The sequence below is a fragment of the Drosophila elegans genome, unplaced genomic scaffold (assembly GCF_018152505.1).
Source record: "Drosophila elegans isolate 14027-0461.03 unplaced genomic scaffold, ASM1815250v1 contig_208, whole genome shotgun sequence".
Taxonomy (NCBI): domain Eukaryota; kingdom Metazoa; phylum Arthropoda; class Insecta; order Diptera; family Drosophilidae; genus Drosophila; species Drosophila elegans.
Genome location: NW_024545578.1, coordinates 1,032,942 through 1,055,590, shown reverse-complemented (window position 1 = coordinate 1,055,590; position 22,649 = coordinate 1,032,942). Strand labels below are relative to the sequence as shown.

Here is a 22,649-nt window from a genome sequence, read left to right as displayed (position 1 = left end):
ACACACAAAATTTGACGATTAAAATTTATTTCCATTCAAAATGTTTTAAAAAAAATCACATAATAAATATTTAAAAAGTTAACATTTATTGTCTTTTAAAGCGGTCTTCCTGTGGCCTGTTTTCCCTCTGTAAGAGCAACAGAAGCATGTACAAACACAGGCACATTGATACCCTGCAAAATATAATAAAAAATATAGAATAGTTTAAATGAAATCATGGATCATTAAAAAATTTAAAAAGTACATTTTATCAAATAGCTATACATACCTGCATTTTAGCTGATCTAACAAAAGCCTTGTTCGAAGTCACGGTGAAAATTTGTCTGGCCATGCCGAAACTAAAGATTTTGAGACTTCGCTCGTTCACATTGGCAGTGAAACGTATGTGGGAGAACTCCTCGGGTATATTTTCCACATCCGGAAAAACGGTTACCCTGTTCATCAGCTCCTCGGCTCGTTTTCGTTCGCCCTCGCCCCCCACAATATCTAGGATACTTTGGAAGGCATCGTAGGCTAATTGGCAGCAAACTAAGGTTTTTCCTTCTAGAATTTTCTCTAGCAGAGGTTTAAGTGGCGAGGCTCTTTCCCTTTCGGCTTGTTCGGTGAGAAGTGGTTCCTTGTACACCCAATTGGCAGATCCATTGGTCAGTGCACTCACATAGGCCAGTAGAGTGGTCACATCCAGATTCAATTCATTCGAGGTGGTGGCATATTGATCCAAATCACTATCTGGTGATTCCAAAGATGCCGTTTGCACGCCCATTTCTAGAAGTTCTTCATGCAGAGAATCCTCGATTTTGTTGGAGAAGTAAAAGACTATCTGAAAGAGGATAAATTCTATGAGTTTTGATATTTCAAATTTGGTGCGGTTAACATAAAATTAGTGGAACAATGTAAAGTAAACAAAGAAGATAACTACCCACCTTGGGCCTCTGGAACATGCAGAAACTGAGCTCACTAGCCTCTAAGTAGTCCTCTGCCTGATCCAAAACGCTCCTCGCCCCGATGCTAACACATCCTTTGGCCGCATCCTCAACGGACTTCGAGTTCCTGGCTATCACCTTGACCCATTTGAGACCATTATTGGCCACTATGTCAACTCGCAAAGGATTATCTCGGGATTCTAGGCGAAAAACGGCATTGATGTCCACCACTCCTTGTTGCAAACGCAGAGTTTTAATCAGAAAATCATAGTAAACAAAGTTACTACTTGTTATATGGTGTTCTTTCACCGATTTTGTAGTAATCACCTTCAAGAAAACTTCTTGTTTAGTGGAAGTTTCCAGAATAGTGGAAAAAACAAACCTTATTTAGAAATTTGAGTTCCTGTTGAATTTTTCTCTGCACTTTACTGACTCCGGGAAGGTCCTCAAAGTCAATTAACGCTTTTTTTAGTTCCTCCCCCAATTTAACTTTCTTGTGTGCCTCTTCGTAAAGTTTCTCTTGAACATCTTGTTCCTCCATTTTTAAATTTGAGTAATATTTACAAAATCACGAAATAATTGTTTTCAACTGTCAGCTGTTTCAGTTTGGTAAACAAAGATGGCTGCGAAATTGCGGATTTCACAACACTAGTAACTGCATTTTCTTTTTTATTCCAGGTGGACAGTTCCCAATGGGCACTATCGATATTCGGTATTCTTGCTCAAACTACGATACTATTTCTAAGAGAGGTATTCATTTCTTTTCTATGTTTTGTATTTTTAAATTTGTTATTTGCTTGTGTTTATTAACAGATAGCTTGGTGGTAATAAAAACTACGGCATCTTAGAAGTAAACCTTCTAAGTTTTTTAGTTCCAACCGCAAATTGTATATTTATTTTTTGCCACTATGACAGGAATTTTTATTTATTTACAACCAGGGATTAAAAGCAAATCAAATATCGATTTCGGTTACAGTTACAACCAATATGACTATTTCGACTATTTTTTGTTTCGGTTACAGTTACGGTAAATTTAAATTATTATTACCGCCATTTCTATTTAAATCTTTGCGCAATTTTTTTGGCGCCAAATATTGTTCATATATATTTGTGCTGTATGTATGGTTCGTGTATGTTGAACTTTAACACAATACATATATATGCAATGAAGATCAACATCAACAGTAGAATATATGCATGTGCACAAATTTTGGCGCCAAAACTTGGCGTGCTTGTGGGTAGGCTTGTGTTTTGCAGTAAAATGTTAGCCAAACGTCGAACTAACAGAAAAATGGTAGCCAAACGTCGAACTAACAGAATGAGAGAGTTGGATAGATAAACATCGATAGTCCCTGCCAAACATCGATAGGGCCGAGATTTGGAAAATATCGATGACAAACGTGTTGACATCGACGTTTTCCCATCACTTCTTCTTTTACTTTTTTTCGCCGACCGGACCAGATGTGGAACTGAAAAAGTGAAAATGACGCCACCTGAGTAATCAAGAAAATTCTAATCCAAAGACATCGCTGGTGAAATGTGCTAAGTCACCCGTTAAACCAGCAGAAGGTAAACAAATAAAACCAATTTTAATAGTAGCTCCTGGTATTTAATGGATTTTCCGCACGAAGTATCTCCAGAAATCAGAAATGTCTGTGCTTTGGTCGCATTTGAAGCGTGCTAAACTAAAAATTAAATGCTGCTTACTAGCATCGTTAGGCGACACGAATTTCCAATACTGTGGCCATGGTTTTCAAAGTAGTACAAAATATATATTTATATAAAGATATTTAAGAGGCTTTCCATCGGCGACTGTACCTAACCTCAAACTGTACTTTTATTCCAGTTTTGGGGCAATAGAGTAAAAGTGGTATAGTGTAACACTATGTATCTGTACAATTTGACCCTACAAAAGGGCACGGGAGTGACCCACGCGGTGCATGGCAACTTCTCCGGCGGAAAACAGCAGGAGGTTCTCCTGTCACGTGGCAAATCGCTGGAGCTCCTCCGTCCGGACTCGAATACGGGAAAGGTCCACACGCTCCTCTCCACGGAGATCTTCGGATGCATCCGCGCTTTGATGGCTTTTCGTCTCACGGGCGGAACTAAAGGTGAGGTTTAAGCACTATAATATAACATATTACTTGGGAGAGTCATCTGAACAAAATATATTTAGCTTTGCTGTTATTAAGGTTATATTTTTAGTCTTAAAGATAGGGCTAGATAGAAACTGCACTTATCAGGTCTAGATAATTACCCAAAATATGAAATGATATTTCGAACTCACATGAAAATTATTAAGCCCAATTGGTACTTCAAAAAGAGTATTTACTTGGGAGACACTTTTTGATACACTTTTGACATAAATTAATAAGATAATATCTTACTAAATAAACATTTTGGTATATATTTTTGTAAGGTCTAAATTACCTCTAAATTCTTTAAATATATTGAAATTGGATTGCAAATACCAAACCCATATGGGACTCCAAAAAAGTTTATTATAAAACTGAATTTAAATTTTCTTAGTCAAACAAAAAACGATTAATAAAACATTAAAGGAGTTTACTATCATAGTCTAATAACATTTTAAAGATCGATGCTTATTTCAAGAAACATTTTAAAGATCAATGCTTATTTCAACAAACACGTGTTTTATCTGGTTTTACCAAACCCAAAGAGTTCGAAAAAAAACACGTGGGGAACCATTTTTTTTTCGCTTATCTATTTTTGGTTAACTCTAAAATTTCCTTTTAAACCCGTTCAATCTTCTCCCAATTAATATATATAATTTTTAAGTCAAGCTTACAACATTTCCAAGCCGCACAAATCCCTATTGAGGCAACACTCTATTAGTTGACCCCAGTAAGACTTTAAAAACACGTCTAAGTGCGAGATTAAACGAAAGACTTGGCGTCGCATTTGCCATAAACCAACTCAACGGAATGGCGAATTGAAACTTCGAGTTACACTACCTAAAATATGTAAAAATATATATATATGTAAAAAAAATTTTAAAAATATATGACTAATGTTAAATCTAACTTTAATGATTTCCAGATTACATTGTTGCCGGTTCCGATTCGGGTCGTATTGTGATTCTTGAGTATATCCCATCCAAAAATGCTTTGGAGAAGGTGCACCAGGAGACCTTTGGCAAGTCGGGATGTCGAAGGATAGTGCCTGGCCAGTACTTTGCCATCGATCCCAAGGGAAGAGCCGTGATGATTGGCGCCGTGGAGAAACAGAAGTTGGCCTACATCATGAATCGGGATACGCAGGCTCGTCTGACGATCTCATCGCCCTTGGAGGCCCACAAATCGAATACCTTGACATATCACATGGTGGGCGTGGATGTGGGCTTTGATAATCCGATGTTTGCCTGTCTGGAGATCGATTACGAGGAGGCTGACATGGATCCATCAGGTGGGCATTACCCTTTAATATAATATTGTCCCAAAAGGCGCTTTAATTCACAGGTTTAGTGGATTTAACCACGAACACTGAATACGTTAGTGCCAGATAAATTGCGATCACTGAACCATTGGTGTTGCTGTAATTACCTAGCCACACTTCACTGATTTGTGACCCACACTTTTAAATTTAAATATATTTTGATTGTTAAAAAAGAGTATAAAATATTTAACAAAAAAAACTTTAAATTGTAATGTCAAAATATGTTTTATTAAATATTTTACATTATAGTCTGTTCAAATAACTAGATTTTAATGAAATGATGTCTAAATTTGAGCTATTGTTCTTAGTTTCGTTTGAAATTTGTACCCAGAAAACATTTAAATATGCTATTGATAGTCAAAATTGGGTTTAAAAAATGTTTTACAATATAGTCTGTCTCAAGAACACCATTACTAACCAATACCCCTTTTTATTTATTCCAGGTGATGCCGCCCAGCGCACACAGCAAACGCTGACATTCTACGAATTGGATCTCGGCTTGAACCACGTGGTTCGCAAATACTCTGAACCCTTGGAGGAGCACGCCAACTTCTTGGTTTCTGTGCCTGGAGGCAACGATGGCCCCTCGGGCGTGCTCATCTGCTCGGAGAACTATCTGACCTACAAGAATCTCGGCGATCAGCACGACATTCGTTGCCCCATTCCGCGCAGGAGAAACGATCTGGATGATCCTGAAAGGGGCATGATCTTCATCTGCTCTGCCACACATCGCACCAAGAGCATGTACTTCTTTCTGCTGCAAACAGAGCAGGGAGACATCTTCAAGATCACCCTAGAAACCGATGACGATGTAGTGTCTGAGATCAAACTGAAGTACTTTGACACAGTGCCTCCAGCAACAGCTATGTGTGTGCTAAAGACGGGTTTCCTCTTTGTGGCTAGCGAGTTTGGCAACCAGTAAGTATCTAGTTTGTAAAGAAATTGATAGGAGGAGGGGTTTAATACATTGACAGAGGGGTTTTACAAGTGGCTAAAGAATTTTAAGATGGTCTCAGATAATAATGAAAAGAACAATGCTTTTATTTTAACAGATTTTGTCTTTAAAATATTCAAAACCTTTGACATTCCATAAAAATATTAATGTTTTTCTCCCATTAAAAATGCTGGAATATAACACTATTTTTCGACTTAAAAACATATTGTAATATTATTACAGTGTTTTATAAAGAAAGTTCTAAATTGTCAATTTTACTACCAATTCCTTTCATTTTCTATTTTGTGATTAACAGAATCATAACTAAATGCCTCTTTTCTTCAACTTTTAGCTACCTTTACCAAATTGCTCATCTGGGCGACGATGACGATGAGCCAGAGTTCAGTTCAGCCATGCCTTTGGAGGAGGGTGAGACCTTCTTCTTTGCGCCACGTGCCCTAAAGAACCTGGTTTTGGTAGACGAACTACCCTCGTTTGCGCCGATAATCACCTCTCAGGTGGCTGATCTTGCCAACGAGGATACACCGCAATTGTACGTCCTCTGCGGACGAGGACCTCGCTCCACTTTGCGAGTGCTTCGTCACGGTTTGGAGGTTTCCGAGATGGCCGTTTCCGAGTTGCCCGGTAATCCCAATGCTGTTTGGACTGTGAAAAAACGAGCTGATGGTGAGTCTCCATTCGAATGCTTCTCATAAAGTCATGATTCTTAAGCTAAGATTAGACGTAAGATTGAAATGTGGCTAATAACTCAACTGGTGCATTGATACAGATCGAGATATAGATTACATCTAGCTTTACACACGATTCTCCAAACAAGTCCCACAAGTTATCAACCACCAGTTCTCTCTTATTTCAGGCGCTTAAACACAGACGTCATGTGTGAACTATCGAAAAAGACAAGCGATTATAGAGAATTTACTCTCTCGTTTGTGTAAAATTTAAATTGTCTTTTGTGAAGCGATAGGTAAGGCAACATTTAATGCAGCTCATAAGTCAAACAGATACTACAACAACTACTACTCGAAAAAAAAACAAAATACAAAACTATAGTTAAGCCAGTCGGACATTGAACATGATGCGATATTTATCAACCGTGTTTCAGCTGAATTATCCATTGATTACAACTTGATAAACTGATTATTCAATGTCTCCAAAGATAGGCAACAATTTTTGAATGGTTTATCTTTGTGTTCCATACTCACGGTCTAAGTTTTCTTTTGTTCCCCTACTTTTAGACGAGTTTGATGCCTACATCATCGTGTCCTTCGTGAATGCCACTCTCGTTTTGAGTATTGGCGAAACGGTTGAGGAAGTTACAGACAGTGGTTTCCTGGGCACCACACCCACACTGTGTTGTGCCGCCTTGGGCGATGATGCCTTGGTTCAGGTATATCCCGATGGCATTCGCCACATTCGATCCGACAAACGTGTGAACGAGTGGAAGGCCCCGGGCAAGAAGTCGATTACCAAGTGTGCCGTGAATCAGCGCCAGGTGGTCATCACCTTGTCGGGCAGGGAGTTGGTCTACTTTGAAATGGATCCGGTAAGCATTGAATTCTGTGATGGCACTTTATAAGTTAATCAGGGTGTTTAGTTAAGTGGCAAATTTTTCCTTTTGAAATCATTAAACTCTGTATAAATAAAAACGTCCTTTATTAAAAGACTGTTTTTAATAACAAGTAGATTCTTCTGGTTTTTTTTTTTTTGTGGCTAAACCATATTTGTTTTTTGTTTTCATTGTGTTGACAAATGCACTGCCCTAATTCAGTTTTAAGCACCCCTGATATATGTTATTTGAACTAAACACCCTGAATATATCTTGCTCTGATGACAAAAACACGAAAAGAACAATCATGTTGAGACACTATGTGTCCTGCAGTGCTGAGCTTTTAAATCCCTAAAAAGCAATTAACTTAAATTAAAAACCCAACTAATTAGGATTTTTTTATCCTTACAGACTGGAGAGCTAAATGAGTATACAGAACGCTCTGAAATGCCGGCAGAGATCATGTGCATGGCTCTGGGAACTGTTCCAGAGGGAGAGCAGCGTTCCTGGTTCTTGGCCGTTGGTCTGGCTGATAATACTGTGCGTATCCTGTCGCTGGATCCCAACAACTGTCTGACTCCTTGCTCCATGCAAGCGCTACCCTCGCCAGCGGAATCCCTCTGCCTGGTGGAAATGGGTCACACGGAGAGTACGACCCAGGGAACTTTGGATGAGGATGCACCCGCCCAGCGAAGTGGCAGCAACAAGGGTACAATCTACCTAAACATTGGCCTGAGCAACGGCGTCCTGCTGCGCACTGTGCTCGATCCGGTGTCCGGAGATTTGGCCGACACCAGGACGCGGTATTTGGGCTCTCGGCCCGTCAAGCTCTTCCGCATCAAGATGCAGGGCGCCGAAGCAGTGTTGGCCATGTCGAGTAGAACCTGGTTGTCGTACTACCACCAAAACAGATTCCATTTAACGCCTCTGTCCTATGAAACGCTGGAGTATGCTTCTGGTTTCTCGAGCGAGCAGTGCAGCGAAGGCATTGTGGCCATATCCACAAACACCTTGAGGATTTTGGCCTTGGAAAAACTGGGAGCGGTCTTCAATCAAGTGGCATTCCCCCTGCAATACACTCCGCGAACCTTTGTTATCCACCCGGATACGGGTCGCATGTTGATTGCGGAAACGGATCACAATGCCTACACGGAGGATACGAAGAGTGCCCGCAAAGAGCAGATGGCGGAGGAGATGCGCAGTGCGGCGGGCGATGAGGAGCGCGAGTTGGCCCGCGAAATGGCCAATGCTTTCATCAACGAAGTCCTGCCCGAGGATGTTTTCTCGTCACCCAAAGCGGGTCTGGGTCTCTGGGCCTCGCAAATCCGTTGCCTGGATGCCATGCACGGCCAAACGATGTTCAATGTGCCGCTCACCCAAAACGAGGCCATAATGTCGATGGCCATGCTGAAGTTCTCCATAGCGGCCGATGGCCGGTATTATCTGGCCGTGGGAATCGCCAAGGATCTGCAGCTGAACCCGAGGATTTCGCAGGGCGGCTGCATAGACATCTACAAAATAGATCCCACCTGCTCGAGTCTGGAGTTTATGCATCGCACGGAGATCGATGAGATTCCCGGGGCACTGTGTGGCTTCCAGGGTCGTTTGCTGGCCGGCTGCGGACGGATGCTGCGGATTTATGATTATGGCAAGAAGAAAATGCTGCGCAAGTGCGAGAACAAACACATTCCGTATCAGATTGTCAATATCCAGGCGATGGGTCATCGCGTTTACGTGTCTGATGTTCAGGAATCTGTATTCTTCATACGCTATCGTCGCGCCGAGAATCAGTTGATCATATTCGCCGATGACACGCATCCGCGTTGGGTTACGGCCACCACTCTGCTGGATTACGACACCATAGCCATTGCCGATAAGTTTGGCAACTTGAGCATTCAGCGATTGCCGCACTCGGTGACCGATGACGTCGATGAGGATCCAACCGGCACTAAATCGCTGTGGGATCGTGGCTTGTTGTCTGGTGCCTCGCAAAAGTCTGAGAACATTTGCTCTTTCCACGTGGGCGAGATCATCATGTCGCTGCAGAAAGCTACTCTAATTCCCGGCGGATCAGAGGCCCTTATTTACGCCACATTAAGCGGCACTGTGGGCGCTTTTGTTCCGTTTACCAGTCGCGAGGATTACGACTTTTTCCAGCATCTGGAGATGCATATGCGCAATGAGAATCCACCGCTCTGCGGACGCGATCATCTCAGCTACAGGAGTTCGTATTACCCGGTGAAAAACGTTCTGGATGGCGATCTTTGCGAGCAGTATCTGTCCATTGAGGCAGCCAAGCAGAAGAGCATCGCTGGAGATATGTTCCGCACCCCAAATCAGATCTGCAAAAAGCTGGAGGATATACGCACGCGATATGCCTTCTAAGGTGAGTTGGATTGGTTGTATATACAATGAGCTGTTAAGTTTCTGTGATGACATAGCTATTTTACCTTGGGACACCTATGAAATGCCATGATTCGTGTAAACCTATAAACTGAATGTATTTAAAAAAAAAACCATTGTCTTTATCTATTTAAAAACATGACTAATTGAAATTTGTTTTATATTTCAGATTGCAACAGACAAAAGTACAGAAGCCCAATGGGAAACTATAATTTTTGGATTAGGTGGGTTCACATTTCAAATATAATTTCTTAAGCTGCTGAAAAAAAAATTATAAACCGAAATACAGCTGTATTTTCTGTGATGACATAGCTATTTTACCTTGGGACACCTATGAAATGCCTTGATTCGTGTAAACCTATAAACTGAAGTCATTTGAAATTAACATTGTCTTTAGCTCTTCAAAAACATGACTAATTAAATTTTGTATTTTATTTCAGATTGCAACAGACAAAAATACAGAAGCCCAATGGGAAACTATCTTTTTTTGGATTAGGTGGGTTTTAATTCTAAATTTAATTTGTTAGCTGCGGAAAAAAAAAGTAAACCAAAAACAGCTGTATTTTCAATGATGACATAGCTATTTTACCTTGGGACACCTATGAGAAATCATGATTAGCGTAAAGTTATGTTTAACTGATGTAAAACTATAAACATAACATTGCTAAATGCTAAGAAGTGTTGTTAATTAATTATTTCTTTTTCTTACAGTTAACCTGACAAAACCATCAAATGCTGCACTCGAAACGTTTTTAAGGTAAGAATTGAATTTAATACAATTTAATTTTTTTTTTATAACTCAATGATGTTATTTACATATGTTAGACTAATGAAATGATTTGATTGTAAATTAGTAACTGATAAAATTAACAACTATTCAATATTTGCTTGGAAATCTTGAACATTTCCCTAAACTTATATTTTGTTTTTACTTGCAGTTACATCAGAAAAGAATTCAATGGAACAATAAATTCGAAATGTTTTCAAGGTAAGAAATAAAATAAATTATTAGTAAAACACCATAAAACTAACCCAATGATGTTATATTCATATGTTAGACTAATGAAATGATTTGATTGTAAATTAGTAACTGAGCTTTTAAACAGATTTTAAACTTGTTTAATGAATATTGAAAACTAAACAAATTTCGTTTGTTCAATTACAGATCTACTTACGTTGGGGTATGTGGCGTATAATTTAAAATAAATCATACATTAGGTAAGTTGTTATATTATAAATCAGAAATATAAATGAAACTTATACCACTCTCTTTCTCTTACAGTTTGTACATCTATACTAATTGCACATTTAATCACCGATCAACCACTAATCGACTGCCGCCTATTTATATTTAGCCTAAGCCACTATGCGAATTCCACAATTCGCACAACCACCTAAATATAATCATCTCTAGACTTTAAGCAATTTCTAAATAAAAAGTAACCGAAAAAGAACCAAGGAATGTGGAATGTTGAGGTAATTTGTTGTTGATACTTTGCATAATGCCAGTTGATGTTGGCCTGTCTTGTTGCGGTCTTATTATGTCCATTACCATGTGGCTTGGGTATTATATCTCGGCCTTGTTTGCACTGCTCTTCATTTTCATTTTCCCGTTATGGGACATCAGGCCAGAACAGGCAGACAGATATTTGCTAAACGCCTCGTTTTCCATCCGCCCGGCATGTACGCAAAATCGTTGTAATTTGTTGTGTTTGCGGCATAAGCACAGTAGTTATGCAAATTGTCGCTCGTCCCGGTGGTCGATCACTTGCCAAACGGGGCAAGTGCTGTAGAGATGGTCGATAGGCTTTTTGGTAGCTAAATAAGAGTTTCAGCAAGGCCTCTTGTGCATTAAGTGGTCACTTCTCTTTAATATTCAGGTTTATTTTTAATATTAAAAATCAATTTAGAATATGCTAGCAACTAAAAAATAACGAAAATAGGATTCATTAGAAACTAAATTACTGTGAGGAACTACTTTGAAAAATAAGTCAAACATTTCTTATGCTTGACACTTATTAATAAAAATTACAAAAAGCCCTTGATTCTGACTTGTAAATTAATATCTTTACTAAGTTGTTTAAATAATTAAAAAAATAAAACTAAAGCACAGATATTCGATGTGTATCACTTCGAATTCGGTTTTTGGTCATGTTATGTTAAGCATGTTTTTAGAAAATCAAAGCTACAATTTTTTTGCTTTCTGAAATAAAAACATGCATAACATATCACATGCATTTAGCTAAATACGACATCTCTGATCTTGCGATGTCTGGGGGTTGAGGAATCCACAGAAGCAGCAAGGCAGCCTCTTTTCCGATGTCGACCAAAGCTGGGGCATCTGGTTAAACGATTTATTAACTTCATTTCTAGATCATTAGATCGCATAACACGGACATTCATCACTTGGCACTGGTTTTTCTTGGTTTTACACTCTTTTTTTTTTATTTTCTTGGATGCTTTTGCCAGACTGGCACGCAAGTGCAATCTCAAGATCTCTAGGCAGCATCTACGCATGCGATTGCGTCGCCTTTTGCTCGTTTTTCTGGCCAAACGATCTGTGCCTTCGATAAGGACAATCAACGCTTGGCGCAAACACTTGGCACCCCCGGTACAAAAAAATAAAAAAAACGTGCAACGTACAACCAGCCCTGCAACACCTGCCACGCCCCTTTTCTGCGGCGCCTTGAAGCAGTTGCCATTTCTGAGATTTCCGAGAGAGAAGTGGCGATATGGATGGGGATTTTGAAGCGTGTGGAATGGGGCAAGATGAGCAGATGCCCAGCTGGAGATAAGACAAAGGCGTCCCCAGTCTGCAGATTTTCAGAGTGTTGCCAGTTTGGCTACTTGTCCGTTGTTGCTTAAATATATTATTTTAAAATAATATAAATATTTATATTATATTATATACATTTTATAAAATTTGACTTATTTTTTTTAGATCTAGAGAGTAAGTATTTCAACACAAAAATGTATACAACAATAAAACAACAATCTAACTTATTTGCTTCGCTTTGTCGTAAACAAAAATATTTAAATTTTCTAAACTCAGCATAATAATTATTAAGGAGATGCTGAAAATTATGCCAATTAGATCACATGAATTTAATTGTTAAAGGGTTACAATTTAGAGAATAGTTGTTTCCATTGAAGTAAAATTATTTAAATTATTCTGGAAGTAGGCTTATCAATATTTAGCGCTGCTCTACTTATTTCAAGCTATAACATCACTGATCCTTTGTTGTGGGGCGTGAATTTGGACCGCGCATTGGTCGCCTATCAGTGCAGGACGATCGCAATCTCCTGGCGAAGATCGCGGATTTGGAATCGGAGTCCCATTCGCAGAGTTCCCGGCTCCGCAGATGCTTATCAACTCGAGAATGCCTTGCGTGATAAAATTTCGCACGAAGTGCCCCACGATCTGGGGACTTTTTGTGGCAATATGGGTGTTAACGCTGCAACTTTTCAGCTGTCCACCGTTTGCGTGTAAGAATTTTCTGCGAAATTCTGCCGGACACGCCGAGATTTTAATCAGATGTCTGCTCCGGAGTCTGGGACGTTGGATACTGGACACTGGATAGTTGGACAGTGGGTACTGGATATGGATGGATAGAACTGAAAAAAAAGACACGATAGACCGACACTTTCCCTGGGTGTGCGAGTGCGAATTAAATGCCCCATTCGCCGGCAGTCACGTCTTTTCACAGTTAGCAACTTTATTAAAACTAACGGGCATGGCAAATAATTAAAACGCAGCGGAAAATTGCAAATTGCCTGCCGTGTAATAAATAGAATCATCAGAGTGGCTGCCTGGCGGATCTCCGAAAGAGGAGTTCCCGAGATCGGAGACCAGAGACCCGGCCTCATCAGCATCACCAACAACATCATCATCATCAGCGAAAGGCAGCAGCGGCAGCATTATTTTAATTCACTTAGCATCGTCTGACGTTGGTTTTGGACACACCGGGGAAAAATGGGACAAATGTTTAAGTCAAAGTTGTAAAGAACATATTGATTTAGAAATCTATCGCCAAATTTAGAATAAACAATATTTTTTCATTTTATATCTATAAAGGTAATCATGTTGACGTGATAATATTAAATATTGAATATAAATTTACAAAATGAATTGATCTTAAGAAATGTTTAAAATTGTGTTTATTTCAAAAGATATGATTTAATAATATTTTCATCCTCTGATACTGAAACATTATGCGAGATATTGTTTTGTTAAAAGAAAGTTATAGAAACTTTGTGTACAAAGTATGCATAAACTATTGATCTCATATTAATTTAAAAGCCATCTGATGCATCGTCTGAAATATTTATATTTAATGTGTAAAGCATAAAATTTAAACTAACGGGTAAAAACTATTGATTTTATAGTACATATAAAGATCAAGATTTTTCTCAGTGCCTGTCTACGGCCCGGCTTTTCTTTTCTTCGGCCTTTGCTCAGACAAGTGAGCTTGAGCTGGGGCTTTGAATACTGAATCTGAATCTGAAGCTAAGACTGCGACTTAGCCGGTTGCTGGCAGCTCGACAAACCAATTATAAAGCGTAGAGTTTGATGTGCACGTGTTGGGAGAGATTGGTATTGGGATGGTGATTGGGAGAGGCTGTGATCGCGATCTCTAACCCGCGGCGGGTATATCCAATATATATATCGGTCAGTGGCCATTTAATGCGATAAGAACTGAGCAGACGAATTAGCTGCAATCTGCGATCAGCGGAGAAAAAGTAGGTGAAAGATGGTGAATGCTCAGATAAAAGGTAAGTGGATCACACAAAGTAATTTCAATAGCGGATTTATGAACATGAAAATTAAAGACATGCATTTAAGTTATTGTAATAACAGAAATTACTCGAGTTCTTTAGACTCAGGTTAAATAATGTAAATTATTACATTATTAAACATTGAAACTAAACTTATTATAATCCTTAACTAAAAATGAACATATAAAATTGATTTATATATTCTAATAATAATTATTTTCCTTGATGATCACTAAGACCAAAGAAATCCCATCAAATTAAAAACATAATATATTAAATATTAATAATTATTAATTAGACCGAAGAAATCTGTCTATAAATTACCAAATAAAATAGACTAGGTACTTGTTTAATGCCGTACATTGTGGATACATTTGTACAATTATTCTACTATTTCTTTTTGACTATATCTTTTATGTTTTTTTTTTAAAGTGTTTTCACATTAATTTTTGATGATTATCATAAAATGAATTATTTTCTTCTAACTATTAACTAAACATTAAATATAAATTATTATTTTTCCAATCAAAAACATTGTTTAATATATATTTTCTTCATCTTAAGGTGAACTTATTTTCTTTGTTCTTCCAAAAGGTTTCACCTGACTTAAGTATTTTTCCGTGGTAGTGTGATCACAAAGTCGGATTTGAATACCTGTTCGTTTCAAGCGCGGTTAAACTGCTGACTGCCAAAGGGGGAAAATGAGGTGGGTTTGGGACGAGGCAGAGTGACACTCACATGCGGCAGAGTCTTCAAGTTCCCAAGTCCACAAGTCCACAACTGTTGATTGCTGTCAGTAATCTTTCCCCTGGTTCAGACTCGTCGTTTCAGCTTTTTGTGGTTCTTGGGACCTGACCCCATTCAATGTCATTAACTCGGCCCAAGGTCTGTTTGTTTTCGCTGCCAATTTCGCATAATTGGCTGAAAATTATGAAATGCTACGAGGGCCCAATCGCAGTCGCAGTCTCCTCGTTGCGGTGGCATCTTCATTTCTTTCGTTTGCCTTCTGAACTCCGATGAACTCTCTCCCTCCTGCTAAATTGCACTTATAGAAATACTTTGGTTCAAAAATACTTTTAAGTTTCTTGAACGAAATATCTTACAAAATTATATTTAAAAGCTTCACATTTCTGTTAATAATTAAAACTTTAATACAGTAATAAGTAATACAAACGTACTACTCTTTCTCAACACTTATATATATATATATATTATTTTAAGCTATTTTCTTATTTTATTTATCAAATGTGCTTATTTCAAATGTTTTCCTACTTTTGGATCTCTTTTATGATTGTTTATAATATTATTAATGTTTCTTTTGCAACTACTTTTTGACCATTTCTTTCACGTTTGTTTTTATGCTGATTATCATAAATAGACTTAATGTTTTTCTTAATATAAATTAAAGTTTTTTTTTATTTAAAGTAAATCCATCCATTCAAATCCATCATTATACCCTTGCAGAGGGTATTATAATTTCAGTCAGAAGTTTGCAACGCAGTGAAGGAGACATCTCCGACCCTATAAAGTATATATATTCTTGATCAGCATCACTAGGCGAGTCGATCTAGCCATGTCCGTCTGTCCGTCTGTCCGTCCGTCTGTCCGTCTGTCCGTCTGTCCGTCCGTTTATATGCAAACTAGTCTCTCAGTTTTAAAGCTATCTGCATGAAACTTTCCCAAAAGTTGTCTTTCTATTGCAGGTAGTATATAAGTCGGAACGAGCCGGATCGGACGACTATAGCATATAGCTCCCATAGGAACAATCGGAAAAATAAATGAAAAAAAATTATAACTTTGCTGTTTTTTAATTTTTTGTTTAGTTCTTCGACATATAGCAATGGTTAAATATTTCAGAATTATGGTTTAAATTTCTTCAAAATCGGACGACTATAGCATATAGCTCCCATAGGAACAATCGGAAAAATAATTGAAAAAAAATTATAACTTTGCTGTTTTTTAATTTTTTTTTTAGTTCTTCGACATATAGTAATGGTTAAATATTTCCGATTTACGGTTTAAATTTCATCAAAATCGGTCGACTATAGCATATAGCTCCCATAGGAACAATCGGAAAAATAAATGAAAAAAAATTATAACTTTTCTGTTTTTTATAATTTTTTGTTTAGTTCTTCGAGATATAGTAATGGTTAAATATTTCAGAATTATGTTTTAAATTTCATCAAAATCGGACGACTATAGCATATAGTCCCCATAGGAACAATCGGAAAAATAAATGAAAAAAATTATAACTTTTCTGTTTTTTAATTTTTTGTTTAGTTCTTCGACATATAGCAATGTTTAAATATTTCAGAATTATGGTTTAAATTTTATCAAAATCGGACGTCTATAGCATATAGCTCCCATAGAAATATTAAAAAAATATAAAATAACTATCTAATAATTGAGCTGCAAATCATCATAGTTTCAATGTTTTTCAGCATATACTCAAGTAAATCATAATTTAAATGTTTTCAAAAGTATTTGATTCATGCAATAGCTGCAAGGGTATATGAACTTCGGCTTGCCGAAGTTTGCTTTCTTTCTTGTTTTTATAATTATTTTACTATTACTTTTTGACCATCTATGTTTGTTTTCAATATGTTTCAATAATGTGTTATTTTGTTATATGTTATTAATATTTTATTTTTGCTGGTTATCATAAACAGATTTTTTTACTTCTTAACTAAAGTATACTATTACTTAAAGTAAATCCTTTTAGTGGGTAGGAAGTCTATGGTACTTAAAGTAAATACTTCTTTCATAACTATAATATTTAAAATAATTTTAATGCTACTTTTAGCCATATGTTTTATTTTTGTTTTAATATGTTTCAACATTTATTTGTTTTTGATTAGCATCAATAGATTTTTTTTATTTCTAATAGCTAACTTAAGTCGATTATTATTTAAATTGAATCCCTTTAGTGGATAGTATTTCTGTCAGTGACTAATCTAGGCCCAGCTTGTCAGCGGCTCATCGTTCCGTCGAGCCCAACTGTTCGCCCCCGGGCCAAAAAACATCTTCATGGGTCCAAACTGAGGACTGCTCGACTTCCTTTCACCGACCATCTCAACTGAAAACGTTTCAGTCACTTAGTCAACAATCTGTTGCATCTAATTGTCTTTGCAACAAATTACTCAATTCCAGTCGGATGCTAAAAGATCGGCATTCAGATGCAGATGCAGATGCAGATGGACAACGAGAATGAGAATGAGATCCAGAACGAGATCCAAACGACGACCGGCTGGTCAACAGGTTTGACATAATTTTCACTTTAGTTTGTTTTTAAAAGCACAAATTTGCACGCAGCTGAAGGATCCCAGCCGAGATCCCAAAGTAAAGAGATATCTCTACGAGGACGATAATGATAATGATGATGACGATGCGCCGAGTAACTCAATCGCAAAATCCCACATGTATTCCCGATCCCATATCCTCCTCGATGAGTCAAACCAGCACTTTAGTGGGCGTGGCGCACTTCCGCAAGTAATTTGCTGCGGTTTTGCTGAGGATCTCGGGGAGGTGGTCTTATAATGGAACATTTTAATGCTGAAACCGATGCTTAAAATCAAAGTCATAAAAAAAGAACTAAGCAATGAGTGCGACACAGTGGAGATGAGTTGACAAATGGCTGTTTAAAATGTAGGTATAAGTATATGTATTATAAGGTAACTATAAAACGCTACAAATGTCATAAAAACATTAAACATTTAATTGTAATTTTTTTTAATTCAATGTTGGATTCTTTTATATTATTTTTTTTTAATTATTAATTTGGGTTATAAGCAGACCTACCTTTATTCTCCGTTTTGAACTATTTTATCCAATGTGCTTTCGGTCTTATTTTTTACTCATCCTCAACTTACCTTAAATAAAAGCTTAAAATCTCAAATAAATAAATAAATATTTTTAATTATATTTAACTTCTTAATAATATAAAAATCTACGTTTTAAACTACCTATTTTAACCAATTAGTTTTTGATCATATTTTTTTTAATAATTCCCAAACATTAAGTTTTATTATCAGTATTTATTGTAAAATCTTTTTATTAAGTCAAACATTTTTTTTTCTCCAAACTATATTCCATTCTAAAAATTTCCCTAAAATACAATAAAAGTATACAAAATTTGTTGATCTCTTAAATTGTTACTTTTTTTTTAAATTTAGTAAGTTTTTTAGCGCTTTGAGTACCATTGTACAGCGATGATGGGGACAATAATGGTGCTGTCGAGAGTGCAGTTGCCACAGTCGCAAGATAAATACGTGAGGCAACTTGATCAGTCGCACACGGAGATCATCAACACAGAACACGAAACATGGCCCAGATGGAAGTGGACGATGGAACCGATGGATGCGATGGATACGCTGGTTCTGGATGTCGATGGTTAATGGAGGAGGGTAAAAACTTGCCAACGGAGACACGTCAACAATGAGGCATAAAAACGGGAGCACAGCCGCATGCAACATAATTGAAAGCAATTTGTGGTCCTGAATCTGAATCTGGTTCGTGTCTCCAGTTCTTTGGATCCCAGGCCCCAGCGTCAGCATGAACATTACATTGATTGCCATTGCCCCACACACTTGCTGCACACTTCACCCATTCCAATCCGATCCATCCGTTCGTTCATTCATTCATTCATTCATTCATTCACTTGCCCAAGCCAGTCACTCACTCGCTCGCTCACTCCATCAGTCACACGTGTTGTTTGTCAATCTGGAGCATGAGGATCGCACACTTTTACACCGAAAAAAATACTCAGAACTATAAAGAAATTACTTAAATGTCAAAGAAGCACAACTCTTATACCGAAAAAAATATATCGAATAAATTCAAAAGGACAAGGACAAGTGATCAGAGAGACCATAAGAACATAAGAAAACATGTTATCAAATTGAACTTAAGAGTAATTGCAACCCGGAGCATGAGGATTTACACGGAAAAATATACTTAGAATAAATAGGCAAATATTCAAAAGGGCAATCTACTCAAAAAAATTATTAAAACAGCATAAGTCTTTAATACAAAAGGTTTCAAACCAGCAGTATACTATTATTGTTTGTTTTTCTAAATAATGTTGTTGCGTCTTAAAATCCTCTCAGTTCGTATTTATTAAACAGGTTTTAGATCATAAGTTTGCCTTATTTAATAATTATCTATATTTTAATGTCTTAAAAAACGTATTTTACCTAGAATAGTGCAATGTTTTAGTTTACTAAAAAGGTATTTTCAAAAAACTTTTTATAATTATTAAAAAGTCAGACCTTTGCAATGATTGTGTTTTAAATGTATTTTTAAAATTTTTTTAGTACCTTCGCTGGTTTATTTTCTTTACAATACTTTTTTCCATGTGCATTGCTGCAGAAAATCCCGAAAAGATGGACGGCTGTTCGAGTGGAGCGGAAGTCGCTCAGTTCCGGCGAATGGCAGCCCCATTCGCAGTTCATCTTTATTTTCCTGCCACCTGAAGCAGACACACATTTCTCAGTTCCAGAAGCGAAGATCTTATATCTTCTATAGATGGGGTTGTGCCGGCTGTTACGCAATTGTGGCAATGTCTTTGATTTGTATCTTTGACGTCGTGGTCGCTGCTACTTCCAAAAAGTAATTGCAAACAGCTGAGCAACATGTGCGGCCAGTTGTCTTTTCAATTTTGGAATTGCCTTTCCCAAAATTCCTGAATTGTGCAAGATTTTCATTTTTTTTTGTTAAATGATCTATTTGCAAGCTGGCCAATTTGATTAAACTATTTGCTGATGCGGTCTGTTTTTTCCGTAGGAAATTAATAAGATTGAAGCAATTAAAGTAATTTATGTATTAGATTTCAATTTTGTTTATAGAAGTGTAAGTTATAAGGGTAATATAAAATGTTTTTAATATTTCTGTAGTCTAAAGTTTTATTTACCCATTTTAAAATGTGCAATAATCATAAAAACTTTTGCATTTTTGACTGTCTGCGTTTATGTAATTACATAATTGAATTTAATATGCAGATAATTTGACCATGACAAATGGCAATCTGTGAACCATTAAATTCAGGGTTGAGTCCGTGACGAATTCGCTCCTTGTTGCTGTTTTGCCATCGCATTTTTGGGGTCATTTCGCTCGAGATAAGCTCCGCTGAGCAATCAACATGGGGCCATTTTTCGGGAGGGGCTTTGGATATACACTCGTACACTCGTATACTCGAAACCCCATCCACAGACGAGTACAGTCATTTTTATGTGTGATACATGCAATAGCCACTTCCTACAGATGTCGGCGTTTTATCATTGCGGCCAAGTGTACGATGTGTTTATTGTTCTCTGTCGGACATTGAATGGAATAATGTTGTTACTACAAACATAACTATACTGAGCTGAAATTGCATAGTTTACTGACTGCTGAACATCTCTACATGCATATACAATAAAAATGTGTAGGAATTTCAGTTTCACCAACATCCCTTAAGTTTTCTTGATTCTTCTTTCCTGTATAAAATTTCAAAACCAAAGATATCACCCAAATCGCTTTTAATTTTGCGTCAATGCAATTTGAATGTCATCTCTAACGCATTTTTGCCCACTTAGCATTTATTGTGGACTTGAAACGCACAAGGCGAACCGCAGTGGGGCTGGAAATCCAGGTGGTGCAAGTTTTGCGATGTTTTGGCGCTCCGATTGAACAGCTGTTGCTCCATGTTAATGTTAATGCCAAATCGCGCATACGCCTCGTTGTGCGGCCAAGCGTTGCAAATCGCTTGAGCTTTTTGTTTGTTTGCTTAGGTGGCCCCACAATTCAAGTGCAGTGCTCATCAATAAAGTGAAATTTGTTGGATGGTCCCAGAGCTTCTGCTTCTGCTGCTGCAGGGTCCACATAAATGCCGCACAATATCCACATACTTGTATTTATTTTCAACAGCAGCAGCTGAGCCGCAGCAACCGGACGCACGTGTTCATTTTCATTTGGCGCAGAGAACCCAACAACGATAAACAGCCGCAGCCATGCACTTGGGTAAAAATAGTTTAATTTTTAATATAAAATAAAATAAATTAAAACAGAATAAAAAGAAACTATTGGGTATACGAAATATAGATTTTTTTTAGCATTGTGCAAAAATCAGCATAAAAATACTTAACTTTTTCTTAAAACGGAATTTAAAAAGGTTTAGTTAGAAATTACTACATTTTCTGATTGACAAAATTGAGAAATATTATCAATATAAAACTAAAATATACTTTTTAAATGCTTTAATTTCAAATGAGAATAGAGAAAAAGATAATCGACAAAATTTGGAAAGGTTCGTTTTTAAGAAAATAATAAACAGTTCAAATTTTGTTACAAAATCGAAAAAACAGAGATCCAAAGTTAAGCTTGTGGGTATTTTGTATGCTGATAAAGTCAGCAATTTTTAAATTTAAATTTAGCTTTATTGATTATGATAAAGTTTTAATATTTTCTTACTTCTGGGATGGTTAAAAATCAGTTTAAATGTATGTTAAATAACATTTTAAGCTTTCCTGCAATATGGAAATAATTTTTTTGAGTGCCCGGCAGAATCTTTGTAGACGGGGCCCAGCGGAAGACGACCGACGACTGCGGAAATTATTCATTCAAACTGCTTGACTGCGTCGCCTGTTGTTGTTGCTGTTCTCGTTGCTGCCGTTTCGCCGAGGCTTTTTTCATTTTCAATGTTGAAGAAATTTGAAATTCATACAAATTGCAGGGCGCACCATGGCACACAATGGCTTTGGATTGGGATCGGTGGAATGAGAGCCACCCATGCAGCTCCACAATGTCCGGCAGTTGCGATATAGTAACAATGAAAAGCAACTACTACGGCAACTGTCCGTCAAAAAGTCAGCGAAGCGCAAAAGCAGCAAAAACGCTACGCTTTTGTTTGGCTTTGGCCCCTAATAATTATTTTTCTGCCCCTCTTTGGTATAGTTTTTGTTATTTTTTCCTGTTTTCGTTTTAACAATTGCATAACACAAAGGCCGAGATGAAAGCCTCAAGCTTTCTCTACCAATCCAATCCATCAAGATCGGTTTTTTGGGAGACACACACACACACACTCAAAAAAAAAAAAAAAAAAAGAGTAAAACAAAAACGAACGAATTCAGTTCGTCAGTTCGTCTTTCACACACAGGTGTGCGCAATCAATCAACATGAGATCACATTAAACCGGAGGGCAACAATGGCCACGATAATCACACTCAGCTGGGCTCCCATTCGTCTAAAGCCCCCATAATACAGTCGAAATCCGATAGGCTGTATCTTACTAAGGCGGATTACCAAGCTCCTGAAAGAAAAGCATTTTAAAGTAATTTTAAGTAAATTTCGAAGGCCTTTAACAGGTATAGACTTACAACTATTACTTTTTACTAACATTTTTGGTCTTACATAACTTATTAACTTTCATAGATAATTAAATAAATTTTGGCTTTTTGAGCGACTTTTCTATTACTAGATTTTTTAAGCTTAGATTTAAACTGAGTTGTTATATATTATAATATTATAAAATAGAAAAATTGAATTTTTGCATTTCCAAAATTATAACTACTTATTGGTAAACCACAGCAAGCTTGTCTGTAATATATTTTTTTTT

At 37.2% G+C, this 22,649-nt stretch overlaps 2 protein-coding genes and 5 non-coding genes across 9 annotated transcripts; 6 read left to right on the top strand and 1 right to left on the bottom strand.

Moving 5' to 3' along the window:
* Nucleotides 1-10: 10 nt before the first annotated feature.
* LOC108145694 (UPF0415 protein C7orf25 homolog) lies at nucleotides 11-1,543 on the bottom strand. The gene is made up of 4 exons (XM_017271253.2): nucleotides 1,306-1,543; nucleotides 924-1,250; nucleotides 269-820; nucleotides 11-173 (listed from the first exon to the last, which is right to left on the bottom strand). Exons 1-4 carry the CDS (start codon nucleotides 1,462-1,464, stop codon nucleotides 96-98), a joined length of 1,116 nt encoding a protein of 371 aa, XP_017126742.1. The 5' UTR covers nucleotides 1,465-1,543; the 3' UTR covers nucleotides 11-95.
* Nucleotides 1,544-2,356: 813 nt separating this feature from the next.
* LOC108146223 (splicing factor 3B subunit 3) lies at nucleotides 2,357-10,271 on the top strand. 3 transcript variants are annotated; one of them, XM_017272141.2, is made up of 11 exons: nucleotides 2,357-2,492; nucleotides 2,770-3,034; nucleotides 3,984-4,349; nucleotides 4,823-5,297; nucleotides 5,666-6,000; nucleotides 6,570-6,877; nucleotides 7,292-9,266; nucleotides 9,453-9,507; nucleotides 9,724-9,779; nucleotides 9,995-10,040; nucleotides 10,222-10,271. In XM_017272141.2, the coding sequence occupies exons 2-7, from the start codon at nucleotides 2,809-2,811 to the stop codon at nucleotides 9,263-9,265; spliced, it is 3,684 nt and encodes a 1,227-aa protein (XP_017127630.1). In that variant the 5' UTR covers nucleotides 2,357-2,492; nucleotides 2,770-2,808; the 3' UTR covers nucleotide 9,266; nucleotides 9,453-9,507; nucleotides 9,724-9,779; nucleotides 9,995-10,040; nucleotides 10,222-10,271. The 3 variants fall into 3 exon arrangements, with proteins under 3 accessions (XP_017127630.1, XP_017127631.1, XP_017127632.1); XM_017272142.1 differs by lacking the exons at nucleotides 7,292-9,266; nucleotides 9,453-9,507; nucleotides 9,724-9,779; nucleotides 9,995-10,040; nucleotides 10,222-10,271 and adding an exon at nucleotides 6,175-6,298 and having other exon boundaries at nucleotides 6,570-6,682; XM_017272143.1 differs by lacking the exons at nucleotides 6,570-6,877; nucleotides 7,292-9,266; nucleotides 9,453-9,507; ... (1 more) ...; nucleotides 9,995-10,040; nucleotides 10,222-10,271 and adding an exon at nucleotides 6,191-6,298.
* LOC121467145 lies at nucleotides 9,301-9,386 on the top strand. The gene has a single exon (XR_005977295.1). It is a non-coding gene; the product is annotated as a small nucleolar RNA Me28S-Gm3113 (small nucleolar RNA).
* LOC121467168 lies at nucleotides 9,575-9,659 on the top strand. Its single transcript, XR_005977318.1, has one exon. It is a non-coding gene; the product is annotated as a small nucleolar RNA Me28S-Gm3113 (small nucleolar RNA).
* Nucleotides 9,845-9,928, top strand: LOC121467169. The gene has a single exon (XR_005977319.1). It is a non-coding gene; the product is annotated as a small nucleolar RNA Me28S-Gm3113 (small nucleolar RNA).
* On the top strand, nucleotides 10,078-10,150 carry LOC121467158. Its single transcript, XR_005977308.1, has one exon. It is a non-coding gene; the product is annotated as a small nucleolar RNA Me28S-Cm788 (small nucleolar RNA).
* Nucleotides 10,272-10,306: 35 nt separating the features above from the next.
* On the top strand, nucleotides 10,307-10,383 carry LOC121467159. The gene has a single exon (XR_005977309.1). It is a non-coding gene; the product is annotated as a small nucleolar RNA Me28S-Cm788 (small nucleolar RNA).
* Nucleotides 10,384-22,649: the final 12,266 nt, after the last annotated feature.